The 14,581-nt window shown below is 40.9% G+C and overlaps 1 protein-coding gene across 13 annotated transcripts in view; it reads right to left on the bottom strand.

The window, feature by feature from the left end:
- tead3b (TEA domain family member 3 b) overlaps positions 1–14,581 on the bottom strand; it is a 31,283-nt gene that overhangs the window by 6,230 nt on the left and 10,472 nt on the right. For 7 of the 13 annotated variants that reach the window (XM_056750278.1, XM_056750276.1, XM_056750282.1 and 4 more), the window contains 4 exons: positions 12,522–12,762; positions 2,337–2,401; positions 1,990–2,052; positions 78–89 (listed from right to left, as the gene is read on the bottom strand). In XM_056750278.1, coding sequence (XP_056606256.1) covers positions 78–89; positions 1,990–2,052; positions 2,337–2,401; positions 12,522–12,645 — 264 coding nt within the window. In that variant the 5' untranslated portion in view covers positions 12,646–12,762. Of the gene's footprint in view, positions 1–77; positions 90–1,822; positions 1,886–1,989; positions 2,053–2,336; positions 2,402–12,521; positions 12,763–14,581 lie in introns of all 13 variants that reach the window. The other 6 variants (XM_056750277.1, XM_056750284.1, XM_056750280.1 and 3 more) reach the window with 3 other exon arrangements.

Below are 14,581 nucleotides of genomic sequence, written 5' to 3'. Positions count from 1 at the left end.
CAGAAGAGACTGAACCTGTGCAGGACGGCCAAAGCCAAGCAAAGCAGAAACAAACATTCACACAAATCCACACTTACCAAGTTCATGGCCTGAATCAAAAGAAAGAAAGACCATTAGTACAACAGTTCCAACACCAGTTTATTCAACTACATTATTCATTTCAGAGATGCAGATTACATGAAGCAGTCTGACAAATCTCATCTTTGCACAAGAATATTACTTTCTGCATGGGGTTCGGTGTATAAAGCAGAACGTATGTATGTTTCATTCTATTCAAAGATAAATGTACACATTGAGCTGTAGACCTCTTTATCAGACCACACTGTTCATATTTTACTGAATCAATACACAGTCTTAAATAAATGTATGAAAATAAACTGCTGAACATGTTCTTGTTTCCTGCAGTTCATGTTTACACTGGCGGGGGCGCCACAACAGTTTTTACCATCACAAACATCTTCAAACATCTAGACACAAAACTCACCAATCATCAAAATACACATTTATCAACACATTAGCATTTCAAGACTTCCGGTGCGCCACTCCAAAGTCTGTGGGTCATTGAATGGGATTTTAGTAAATCACCTGAAATAAGGACTGTGGTTAACAAAACCTCTAAATATTTTCACGTTTATTTCATGACATAAAACACACCAGTTATAATTGATCCAAATGTGTATAAATGTCTTTGTTCTGATGAACACAGAGAAAGATATTTGGAAGAATGCTTATAACCAGACAGATTTTGCCCCCCATTGAGTCCGTAAGAAAAAATCAATTGCAGTCAATGGTGCCCCAGAACTGTTGTTGGCTTTTCCTACATTCTTAAAAATATCTTCTTTTGTGTTCAAGTTTTTTTCCTACTATGGGAGTCAAAGTCTATTTGGTTATAAGCATTCTTCCAAATATCTTTCCCCGTGTTCATCAGAAAAAAGACATTTGTACACATTTGGAACAACTCAAAGGAGAGTAAATAATGACAGAATGTCATTTTTGGGTGAAGTATCCCCTTAAGTGGAGTCTGTTTATAGCATTGTGTTAGCTTTTTACTTCTGCCGATTGTATTTCTGCTTCAAAAGTAACAAATGTTGTGTTCATTTGTCGATATTATCGTGATAGACAAAACGTGTAAACATCATAAACCTTTCTAAATCAGAGCTTTTTTTTCGATCATCCAAAAGTCTTTGGGGAAACTGCACAGGCTTGGGGTCGAGGAAACCAGTGCGGTGCTAACGTCCAGTTAACCTACAAAAACACGTCATCTCTGAGCCTCTCCATTATTCTGTTCGGTTTCTTTGAAGGAACATCTGACTGCATGTGTCACAAGAGACGAGTGTTTTGAGTTTTGTGTCTAGAGTTTTAAAAATGTCAAGGTTCTGAAACTGTCCACTCAGTGATTGTAAAACAAATCAAGCTCCTCTGTTACCACAAAATATTATGACCACCAATCACGTTCAATCATTTCATCAATGAATGTGTTCAGAATATCTGTGATTTCGTCTGTGTAACTGGTGTAAGATAAGTGGACCGCTGATTCTCAGAGTGTTGTGTCATCCAGCGGTTCATCACACAGATCTTAAAGAAGGTGCTGAGACACGTGTGGTGTTTGGTTGCAAGAAAAGTAAGGTTGAAAAAAACAGTGAGCCTCAGGAAAGCCAACAGGCAAAGAGCTCAGCGCTACAGCAGAGACCATCATGCTTCACACGTCTGTTCGGAGGAGAACGTGTGTCAGGATTTCACTCAGACGGCTGGAAATATGGTGACCTGTCGCTGATTCGTGCAAACGGCAAAAGCCCCGGCCCACCCGCAGGAAAGCGCATACCTTCAGCGTTGTCTGTACCTCGCGGGATTTTCTCCTGGCAAGAACCTGCAAGTGGCTAGAAACCTGCAGAAGAGTAAAGCAAAAGAAGAGGAAAAGAGAAAGAGGAAAGAGAAAGAAAGAGAGAAGCTGTAACCAAAGAGGGAAGAGATGTTGTGCTTCAGACCTACCTTTATACCGGCTTGATACTCTCGCACCTTCTTCCGTGCTAACACCTGTATGTGACTAGATACCTGAAGAATTTCAACACAGTTTAACAAAAACACACATGCACGCACACACACACACACACACACACACCATCACTATCAACAAGTGAAGCTAGTCATGTCCTCTTTGAGCATTTAAAAAATAAAAAGAGCTTATCCAAACATTTTTCCCAAATATTCAAACATATCGCAGACAACATTCTGCATGCCATTATTTACTATAAATCCTCTTTAATAACATTTCAGTCATTAACAAATAACACATTGGAATGTAAAACTGCACATTACGGAGACATTGAGTGAGATACCTGTTTTCTTGTGCGGGTTTTGCCCGTCCTCAGCTTGATGTATCTGGCGATAAGCTCATTGCGACCTGAGGAGTGAATGCAAAAGATGTTCAGAAAAATTCTACAACTGAAGTGACCAACAGGTGGCGTCAAAGGAGAACAATGAAAGATTAAGCACACACACATGCTCACACGCACAAGCACACAAGCACACACACGAACACACATGCACGCGCACACACATGCACGCGCACACACACACAAGCATGCACACACACCTCCCAACACAACACATAAGGACAGAAAACTCCATCTCCTTCTGTGTGTTTACATAGTGAACATTTTTAATTGAATGATTGTGTTTCCCGTCATAAAAGCATAAAATCTTTCCAACCCTGAAAATTTATCACCAACTTAATAATAATTTCTACCTAAAGTCTATTTAAAGTCTTAAAGAAAGTGTGTGAGATTTCAGTTCTTCATATCCCTGTGAAGGTTTGTTTAATAAATATTCAGGGTCAATTATAGCCACACATTTCACTGCATTTAAACACAAATCTGAGCTGAAAGCACTTCAGTCATCCACCATCGGGTGGCAGCAGATGGAAATCTCTCTCTTTCTCTCTCCCTCGCTCTTCTGTAAGTTAACACTTACAGTTTCTAGGGGTTAAATCATTTTCACAATATATCGAAGACCTCTAACAGCACCTCAAACGTGGGGCCCTGGAGGTTCATCATACTCGAGCGGTACACACAGTGTTCCTGTAACTTCACTGTGTTTGCAACTCAAAGGTTGTGGGTCTGATCCAGTGGAGAAAATGGTCAAAAAAAAATCAACTTTGAATGCAATTTTATTAATAAAAGCATCTGGCCAATGCTTAAATATTTTCAGACTCCAATCCAACACCTGACTGCCTATTGAATCAGTACCACTAACCTGAGTTATCATTTATTAAAACTAACTACTAAAATATTTCTTGGAATGGAATTCAGACTAGTCAAAACTAGGGCTGGGCGATATACTGTATGATTCTTATACTCTCAGTTTCTCAATGACTTACGGTTAAATGCCCCGATCTACGAAAGCCAGAGGGCGCTCTTGCGAAGAAACTCGAAGAATGGGGAGCAGAAGAAGAACAACTAGTTTCATGAAACGCCAGTGGTCATATTCTATCGCTGTTCTTTAAACCTTTTAAGGTATTTTCATGATAATTAAGTATTTTTATAGTGATGATGTTTGACACGTGTTGTTCTTTCAAATGTACGTTATAAACGACTCAAACTCGTACTGACTTTAAAGAGCTGTAGTTTACGGAAGAGCTGTGAATAAAATATCGAATCGATTTCAGAATCAATTTAGACTTATAATTAGCATGAACCACGATATATATCGCCTAGGCCTAGTCAAAACTATGTCTAATTATCTAATTACAAACTATATGAAGTGCCTTACAATGTTATTTATGTTGTTCACGGTCACCGGCGGCGCCAGGGGGGGTCTCAAGACCCGCCCAAAAATCGCCTTGACCCCCCATCCCCTCCCTGATTAAAAAATATTTAATATATATTAAAATATATATATCCGGGATAAAGATTTAACAATGGTCCTCTTCAAACTACGCAGAATAATAATAATTCATAATTTATTCGACATATAAAAAAGTATAAACATAAGAATCACAGCGACGCCCCATGAACGTTGCCGCTAATGCGCCTTGCGTCATTGCGTTCAAGGCGCTGCCGCGAGCCCGCAAGTGCTGCAACGCACTTTATATCTTGAAGCTAAAAATGGATCGCTTCGTCATACCTAAAAACAAATTGACAGCAGACGGAAATAGGACTGAAAGTATAGCCGTTGCAGTGGAGGGCGAGCCCTGCTTGATCCTAGAATTAGAAATAGAGGACAGCGAGGAATTGGAGGATGAGGAGGTGGGACCGGAGCAACTCGCATATGGAAGCATATGTGTTGCAAAATTAAATTTGCAATGTAATATGCAAAATGGCAATGCAGTATGTAAATTGACAATGCAATTGTCTTTCTAAATATACATTTCAAATAACGTTTGTGCAACATTAAGTGCAAAACCAAAAAAAAAAAATTATATCAATTACATTTGAGAGTTCCTACAGGGGTTTTATGATGACAAATGTAATTGATATAATTGAATTTTTATTTTCATTTTGCACTTAATGTTGCACATACGTTATTTGAAATGGAATGGATTTAACGGGGGATTTAAGCCATGGCCCAGCCGAGAATCCAAGACAACCTAAATTAAATGATTAACCGTGTCGTTCTTTTGGATCGCAGGGGCAGCATCCAGGGGTTTTAGTTACTCGTGGTTCAAACAGTACCAGTGTCTTGAATATTCTGTCAAAAGACGCTGCTTTTTGTTTTGCCTGTCTTCATTTTTTTCACAGTGTGCATGGATCTGGTTTTATTTGTTTAGTAGCAGAAATATGCAGTTATTAGCCGTGACCACTGTATTTTTTTTGTTTTTCATGAGACCCCCCTTGAAATGACCAGGACCCCCCATTTCCCCCCCAATCAAAATTGTCTGGAGCCGCCACTGTTCACGGTGCCTTGTGTTGCTGTTTGTGTTGTTCCCTATCTTGCATTGTACAGTGGAGCAAAACAAAAAATGCACAATTTTACATAAAAAGTAAAAAATTAAATAAAAAAAAAACAAATGAAATATTGGGTTAGAAATAAACTGAAACAAGTTTATTATTTGCAAGATTAATCGCAATTCCCTTTCAGATGCTGAAGACGGCATTTCCTGGTTATAGGTGTGGTACTTCTTCTATGGAGCATTGGAGTATCTGTGCGAGAGCGCCCTCTGGCTTCCGGATGCAGCTATATTTAACCGTATTCCACTGACAACTGTGCATAAAACATCGCACCCAACAACCAAATCGCGTGCCGTTTCTTTTTGATTAATCGTGCAGCCATATAATAAGGTTAATAATATTATAAGTAGAGTTATCAAAAGTATTAACTAAAAAACTCAAACTCAAAAACAGTTAAATAAATTAAACCTAAATAGCAACATTTGTAATTTATAACATTTATATATTAATTATAAGTAATAAAATGACAAAAGCGCCCAACAAAATTTCTTTTTTTGAACATGAAAACCAAAACTACAAAGCTAAAAGTTACCCTGCCACTAACACACAACACTAAATACAAAGATTGGTTTAGCATTCTGAACATCCATTTAGTCTTAAAGTTTGTTTAAAAAAATAAAAGTTATCATTATGCTTATATTATCTCAGGTGGAATGTGAATGAGGTTCAGTGGAGTGTTTCTCTTTCTGAGTCATGTGTCTTATAAGGAAATAATGAGCAGCTCAACGCCCATCAGTGTGTTTATAGTTGTGAGTGAGACCACTGCCGTGAGTTTTTCTAAGCCTTGCACACCCTTCCTCAGACACACCCTCTCTCTCTCCCTCTCTCTCTCTCTCTCTCTCTCTCTCTCTCTCTTCCAGCCTCCGCATTCCTCACATTCCTCTACGCCTGTGACATCTGCCCCACACAACTTGATTTGATGAGGGCAACAGTGTTGAGAGAGGGTGAGAGAGAGAGAGAGAGAGAGAGAGAGAGAGACACACACAAAGGGCTTCGCTGTTTCTGCCAACAACCAGCAGCTGAATCTCATCCTGTCGTCCCCCAACGGACGCCCACACCTGCCACAGACAATCCTGCAAATGCCAAAGAACAACACGGGACCCCTGTGTCCCATATTCATCTCTCTCATCTCTCATTCCCTCTTCACGTTTCTTCTTCAGACCATGTATGACAAGGGTGACACGAGCATGTTTGGGGTGGCGATGGGTTAGTGGTCGAAGCTGGTGAACATACATCACGAGTTTAGTTTGATCTATGATCCACCTGAATAAAGCACCTGACACAGATGACAACTGTTACTGGCACAATGACTGTATCTCATGTTTCTCTCTCAATGGATGATAAATCAAACCTCAACCCAAGCACATACAGATCCTATGAAGCAATGTTTTCTGGGTAACCTGATGTGACAGACTCTTGTGCCTTTCAAAAGCCCTGTGACCAAACCTCCACCTAACATTTACTGTAACAGGGTTCATTCACATTTCTGCAGGCCTCAGCATTTCAAACACAGGTGGAAATATTTTCACACTTCAAGAGCTATAGAACCAGACAGACGACATATCTGCCATTCAACAGGGCTGTAAATCACAACGCATTATGACTCTCGGACGGTTCGCAGAAGTTGTATCTAATTAAAGTTGCCTTGACATTTAACGTGCGACACGTGGGGTGCCGACAATGTGTGCAGAGAATAATGTCTCCACAGAAATCGCATTCACAGCTCAACTTTAAAGGGACAGGCCACCAAATATGAAAATTCCTTCATTATTTCTTCACCCACCTGTCATTTGAAAGAGGATATTTTAAGAACTTTGATTATCAGACAACATTACACCCTATTGACTTCCACTGTCTGAACACAAAGACACCGAGACGTTTCTGAAAGTATCTTCTTTAGTGTTCCACTGATGAAAGAGTCACATAAAGGTTAGTCTCAGCCTCAGACATGGACCGTTGGCTGAACGTCTGGTTCACTTCTGATTTTAATCAGAAGGTTGATACGCGTTGTATCATAGGAAATATGAGTGAGCATCGGTTGTACACTCAAAATCAGAATGCATTGTGGGTAAAAAACAGTGAACAAGTGTAGGGAATGAGTTGTTTACTCAGAATTTGGACAACACTACAAAACACCCGATATAGAGCACTATATAGGAGATGGGGGTGAATTCAGTCACAGCTTTACATTTACATTTTTAGGCATTTGGCAGACGCTTTCATCCAAAGCGACTTACATTGCTTTATCCTATACATTTTACATAGGTATTTGCAATCCCCTGGGATCGAACCCACAACCTTGCGTTGTTAACACAATGCTCTTACCACTGAGCTACAGGAAAGCTTCTCTCAACACCAGGCTTTAACTTGACGCGACACCTCTCCGTTATATGGTCTCTTGGGTGGACCTTGGCCTATGAAAGCAGGCAAAGTTACCAGACCCTCAGTACACAAGACTACATACAGATTTACGAACACATGATGACAGAATTTAGACTTTAATTGTCATAATAATCTCATGATAAAAAGCCAGTTCAGTGCTAGATACATGTTCTTCGCCCATCAATGTTACCAGATTACAAAAAAGAGTGTCTCTCTATCTCTGTCTGAATCAGGTGATGCTATCGTTCTCCAGGTCTGGCGTCACATGTGTATTCTAAGCGTTGACGTCATTCTCCTGGTTAGTGAGAGCACTTCTTCAGTGGACCGTCAGATGACTGCATGTAAATGGAGAAGGTGTTTATAGACACATGATCGAGTCGGCTCACCGTGAGGTCAACACACGCTCTCCTCGCAGCGTACCGGCTAAAGATGGACAAACACCAATATGAAAGACATACTGTGATACTCTACAATTTCATTTATTAAGAAACATTACAATAACAGGTGTAACTTCATTTTTACGACACCTGTAGGGAGTTAAAAACTGAGCACAACAAGGCTGACTAACCTAAATCACCAAACCAGTTTTCTATTTCAACTTACAACCAAAACAGGACCGCACAAGACATCGAGTTTGACACAACACACAACTGACGACAAAAATATACTCAGACTCAAGGATATCATGTGGCCGTGTGGTTCCTAGATATCGTTCTGTCAAAGGAATCCCTCCACACACAGATACGGCTCAATATACACAGCAGATATTAACACCACACATACACAACAGGCCTTAACCTGTGAAAAATGTCAACAATGTCATTATTCCAGTCTGTTCTTATCCACCAGCCCTGACGTCTATAACACAGAGAGATGAAGCGTCTGTCTGACTAAACCGTGAGTCAATAAATACGTTTATATTGAACATGGAGGAGAGGATAAATCCTGAATGATGTCACTCGGGCTCGCGTCAAAAACCTGACTGAAATTAAATGTGTGCGGCTTACAAAGAGCAAGAGTAACCTTACACAGGGTTTTTCCTGCTTCAAGATATGAGGTGGAGGTGGTGCCATCCTGATCTTGTAACCACACGTAGGCCTACCGTACCTTTAAGTGGACGTTTACATATTAAAGGTTCTGATAAAGTTAGATGAATATGACAATTATTAAGTTATATAAAAACATAACTTTTATTACTTTTCAGACCCCAATATAGCCAACTGAATTAACCAGTCTTACTAAACGAGCGAAGCTCATTCTCATCTTGTGGTTCACTTTAAATGAAAAGTTCAATAGTTTAAAATGAATCTGTTCAAATGAGTCATTCGTGTGCGAGTTATTCTAAATGCAATCTGCGTTCATACTAGCGAACTCGCTGTGTACAGTATACGCTGATTCAACGATCCAACTCCACAGCTAAAGAAAAACATTACAAAGATGGACGTCATGTTCATTTAAGAAATTTAAAGAAATGAAAAAATACTTGGATGCAAAACAAACAGCCGTAAAACACAGCTAGCTCTTGTTCTGCAAGTGTGCTGATAACGAAACAGCGCCTCCACTGCAGTTACAAATGATAGTCCGATAAATGCATGCAGCATTTCTTGTAAAGACATATTTTGCCGATAGTCTGAGGTGGCAAGACATTTGATGGGGGCGGCCGCCTCCAATTTCTTTATGCAGGAAAACCTCTGCTTATGAGTTACCAGAGTATTTTTTACTAAAGGTCATGTAAATGTAACGGAGGCAAGCTAGTAAAGAGCTGTGCAGTATGTAAACCTAACTCCCCGGCCTCAAGGACTCTCTAGCGAAAGACGCTAGAGACTGCGGTCTTTAGCCTCCTTGCTAGAGCGCCCGACTCCCATGCCGGACCGACCCGGTGCAAGGCCCGCTGAGAGCGGTGCGGAGTGTTCCGGTTACATAAACACAAAAAACGGTTTTATTTTCATAAACGGCATAAGCAAAACACACTCCGCTGAGGTAGTTTTTTGCCATCGGATTTCACACTGCATGTAAACGCCTTTACCAGTGTCATGAGGTTAAGGTCCCCTTTAGGACCCTGAGTGATTCTATTGGCTGAAAGAACGTCTATTTGGGTACTTCTTTCTTACAAAGTTACATTACGATACATGTCACTAGAACTTTCCTAAAATTACCATTAACATCTTTTACATTAAGTCGTTGCTATACTACTATGTATATGAGGCTATAGGTTGTGATATCAAACAAATCTCGTTCATACGGTTTTAGTTAGCTGACGTATCAACTAGCATAGAATTGAACTACGTGGTTAGCAAGCGCTTGAGCAAAAAAGCTAGCCGTAGCACTTACCGAACAAAATGAAAAACTATTGTTGCATATGCAGTTACTGCGGACCAGACACATTGAGAGAGAGAGAGTTCTGCCAACGGTCCAAAACGCTGGAGTGTCACATGTTTCATGGAGCCTTTCGATAGTTCCAGGAAGTTATGTTTTCTCTTTAAATGCTTTACTTCTTTCATTTTTTATTCATTAAATGACTTGCGTCTTTAAATGGGTTCAAAGTCCCTTAGTTGGTCTGTTTAGTCGCAGCTCCATGAGTTACAAGTAACTTCCGGGAACTATTGAACTGTGAAAGAACTGTTCCATTGGAGTCAACGGAGAAGACGCGACTCTCTCTCTCAATGGCTCTGCTGCAGACATGAGAAGAGATATAATGCATTTTCAATGACTAAACAGACTATCGACGGTGACGTCACTGCACGCGAGTTTATAACTATGCATGCATACAGATTATTTTAAGCAAATTTTTGATAGATATCCGTTCATTTAGTGCATGTAAACGCTCTCAATGAAGGCCATAAGCAGACGCATAGGGTTCTCAGATCAGTTTGTCTAGTTTCAGTGAACGAAGAAATAACATGCACACTTCAGAGAGAAATCTTAAGTGTCAAATAATAAAGTACACACAAGAAACAAAAAGCACGGGCCTCAAGAAAGAGAAACATTTTAAACCACAAGACGATGTTTCTCATTTGATTTGGGCAGTCTGACAGATTTGGGTTTTTTAAAAAGAACTTGCACATGTCTCCTGCAGTACTGGGCAGCGTTCAGGACCGAGCTGTCTGCTTTAAATCTCCAGACGTAGTTTGTTCATTCAAACCAGCTCTTGGGTTCCTCTTATCTCCTCTAAAGAGAGAAAAAAGAAGTGCCGTCCGTCTGAGGAGGAGGAAGCAAAGCCAAACACCTGGAGTCTCGTGAGTCGTGATCCAGCCAAACTAGACGACCCATCTGACGTTACAAACGCACATCTGAGCCAGAGACCCAAGAGTTCATCAACCAGACCCCGTCCTTCTACAAACCAGAGACATCAACGTCACAGATCAATACACTGATAAATAAACGCGTGTCACAACAGCACAATTCTTTAACGAATGTGCTTAAAACTGAAGAGAAACTTGTGAAGCTTTAAGCGGCGAATAGAGATGAGAGTCAGACCCAAGACAAACCGTCCTGATGTTCTTCAGTTTGATAGAAAACTGGAGACACTTCTTCACACCTGGAGTCATTAAAGTGATGTGCCTCAGGGCAAACCTACCTCGATTCAGAGAAACCGAGAGAGAGGCTGGATTGAGCAAGACAAACAGAGCTGGTTTTGCCACTTTTTCTACCTGGTAAGAGGGAGGGAGAAGAAATATAAACGATAATCTTGACAGGGCTGGAAACTAAAGTTGCTACTGATAAATAAAACCAGTTTGGGGCTTACAGCGAAGCGGGAAGTTAAAAAAAGACAAAAAATAGGGGTGGTGTCAAGCGCGGAGACAGCGAAACAAGATGGAAAGTAAAGATAAATTCTTGAGAAACCTGTCTCCTGGCCTGAAGTCCTACCACTGCTTGACGACAAGTGTAGACCTGTTTCACACACTCATCCTCTACTCGCAAAAAAACACCATCACACGTATAAGTGTGTGTGTGTGTTTGTGGGAGTGTGTGTGTGAGAGACACTGTGTGTTTGTGTGTGGGAGTGTGTGTATGAGTCTGTGTGAGAGAGAGAGAGAGAGAGAGAGAGAGAGAGAGAGAGTGTGTGTGTGTGTGTGTGTGTGTGTGTGCGTGTGTGTGTGTGTGTGTGTGTGTGTGTGTGAGTGCGTGTGAGAGAGTGAATGTGTTTGAGTGAGTGAGTGAGTGAGTGAGTCTGTTTGGTTGTGTATGTAGGATATTATGTAGGAATTGCATTCTCTTACACTAAAGAAACAAGAAAACATTCAATCAAAATGACACCTAATATGAAGACACAGCTAGATGTCACCGATTGGCTACTGCATTTACATTACATTTATGCATTTGGCAAACACTTTTATCCAAAGCGACTTACATTGCATTATCCTCTCCATTTATACTTATAGGGTATCTGCGAACCCCTGGGATCAAACCCACAACCTTGTTAACGCAATGGTCTTACCACTGAGCTCCAGGAAAGTTACTGGATCTTAACTGAATATCAGATTGTGTAAAACAGAAGCTAGACACTTCATGAATGTTTAAGAATGAAGAAACCACAGGTGTGGATGAATCAAATGAAGACAGGTTTTTTATTGGATCTGTAAGTGAAGCGTGCCTTCAAATGAAAGTGAATATCACAGTCCCTCTTTATCTCTCCATTATCTCCCTTACTCATCATTCCCCTCACACATTCTATCTAGAAACATTTGTCTTCCAAACATCCCCCTACACATCTCCAGCGCTCAGATATGATCTCTTTGATTGTTGTGTTTTATTTGACTCCATTGAAGCATTTCTGTACTTCATAAATGTTTAGTTCCCACAATGTTTTAACAAAAAACCGTTTGGAAGGCGGAAATTTCACAGCCTATAATTCCTACCCCCTGAAGCACATGCAGCAATTTGTTGGCTAAAAGCTACGGCACGAAGGCCGTGCAACCCTGTACGACTGGTTGGGACAAAGCTGAAAAGGGAGTTCACTATGTGTTTGATTTGAAGTTGACAATTGACAAACAATCGGAAGTCAATCATTTTTGGTAAGTGCAATAAAAAGTTTGCAAAGGTTATGTAAGTGTGCCAGCCGCTGACAGAACCAAAAAAGGTGAAGTTCACACAATCAACAGCCGAGCTAAACGGCCTAAGGTTACCCTACAGAACGGAAACCACTACATTTGTCAACTTCAATTTGATTTGAAAACCTCAACCCAAACTCACCATACATCTTTCCCTCGTCCGAGAGGATGATCTTACGTCTGCCGCAGGGCGGGTAGATGGCAAGAGCCTCCTGGAAGCTCTGCTCTATGTCGGGGCTCCACACGCCCTCCGCGTCTCCGTCCATGGCCTTGTCCAGTTCATCTCCTCCATCCTCTAGCCCCTCCTCCGGGCTGCCGTTTGCACTCCACTTGTTGGACGCAATGATGCCGGCTCGGACCGGGGCCTGCCACGAGCCCCCACGCTACACAAGTACAGAAAGAAGAAGAGAGACGCAGAAATGAAGCAGATTATTTTGATTAAAACATCTCGCAGCTTTTTCTTTTTTTAATGAAAACCCTTCAATTCATTCCAAATACACGAGTTTTCTCAAAACCGCTCTCTTGTCATCAAGCTCTCACGGCTCGGTTTTAATTCCCTTCTCGACTGGCACGATTCTTATTTCGATTTCCTCTCCTCCAGCATCTCATGATGACTAATGAATTTCTGACATTATATAAAATCCCATTTAAAAGGATTTGATCATTGGGGCTGGCCTGCAAAAATGCTTGTGGTCGGGAGCGAGCGGCCAAATGTGGCCGTCTAAACGTCTGAAAACGCTTGAAAGATCTTAAGCGTTTTCCAGCCTGCCTCTCATTGTTCACGAGGACCGTGTCCCGGGAGTCACTGGTATGCCCACATATTTCAGTCTTTTCTTTCACTTTCTGCTGATGTTGACAAAAGCGAGGCTTGGGTAAATACGGCGGGCTCCGATTGCGACCTTCCTCCGGGGATATTCAAACGCTCTGGTTACACACGCACTGAAAGAATACGCTTGACTTGGCAGCCCAGAGACACAGATTGAGGAAAACAACGCAGTGGAGCGCACTGGAACATGTGAGCAGTCTAATGACTTTGACATCGCAGGCCCAGACCTCAGCACAATCACTCGCCATACAATACATTTACAGATCACGTTCACCAGACCACAAACAACATCATTATTCCTCTGCAATACACCAGGCCTGCGGACGCTGCATGGATCATGGATGAATCTGGGATGGAAGGTTAAGAGGAGGTGACAGAGGTTTTAAGGTTCATCTCAAATGAAGAAGGTTAGTAGCTCTTGATGGGTCTGAGGAGAACTGTATCATACAGGTCACATGACCCAGAACCTCAACCTCCAGAGAACCTAAAAACAACCCAATCAGCACAACACCAAAAAACACTTCCGGACCTGCCAACCTTGGAAATGTTTTTGAGGACCATCAGCCAAAGGGACAGAACACAGGTTTTCCTCTATTCTCCAAAATTTTGCAGTTCTGCACAAACACACCGTTATGCTATTCCTGTTAAACAGCGAGTGATAGTTCATTCACAAATGACGTTCTGTCATCATTTACTCAGCCTCATATTGTTCCTAACCTTTATGGTTTTCTTTCTCGTGTGAAATACAAAGGAAATTATTTGAAAATAATAGTTTTCCTTGACTAGGGAAAAATACAATGGAAGTCAACAGGAACCAGCCACTGTTTTTTTACCAACACTCTTCAAAAGAACTTATTTTGTGTTCCTAACAATCAGATTACAGTCTTTCTATTTAGCACCAATCAAGAAAAAAGCATCTCGGTCTCCTTTTAAATAAGCAGAACCAAATCTACTGTCATCAAGTAACTTATTTGTCAGTATCAGTAATACAGTTATTTTGGGGAAAATAACTGAATAATCGCATTGCAGGCAGGCTGATTTAAGGTGCGCCCCTATATGTTTTGCTTGCACTCCTAAAACTTTCAGTCAGATGCTAAAGTGATCCTGGTAAACAAGTTAGCCTGGAGCCATTTGAATATACGTGTATATGTCAGAAGAGATTTTACATTTCTGATATTTCATCTAAGCTAGATGTTTTTCTGTAAACCAAAAAAAATTGGATTAACAGATTTATAGTTGTGAGGGTGTCACAGGTGGTTGTTTACGTCCTCAAATCAGATTTGCTTGGAAGCATAATGAAAACTCTACACAACACGCTTCAGGAGTAGTTTCTTTACATCAGATAGCACAAAGATATGGGTTTACACAAATACTTA

The sequence above is a fragment of the Triplophysa dalaica genome, chromosome 6 (assembly GCF_015846415.1).
Source record: "Triplophysa dalaica isolate WHDGS20190420 chromosome 6, ASM1584641v1, whole genome shotgun sequence".
NCBI lineage: Eukaryota > Metazoa > Chordata > Actinopteri > Cypriniformes > Nemacheilidae > Triplophysa > Triplophysa dalaica.
The sequence above is the reverse complement of the archived record's forward strand: the minus strand, read 5'-3'. Positions and strand labels throughout refer to the sequence as shown.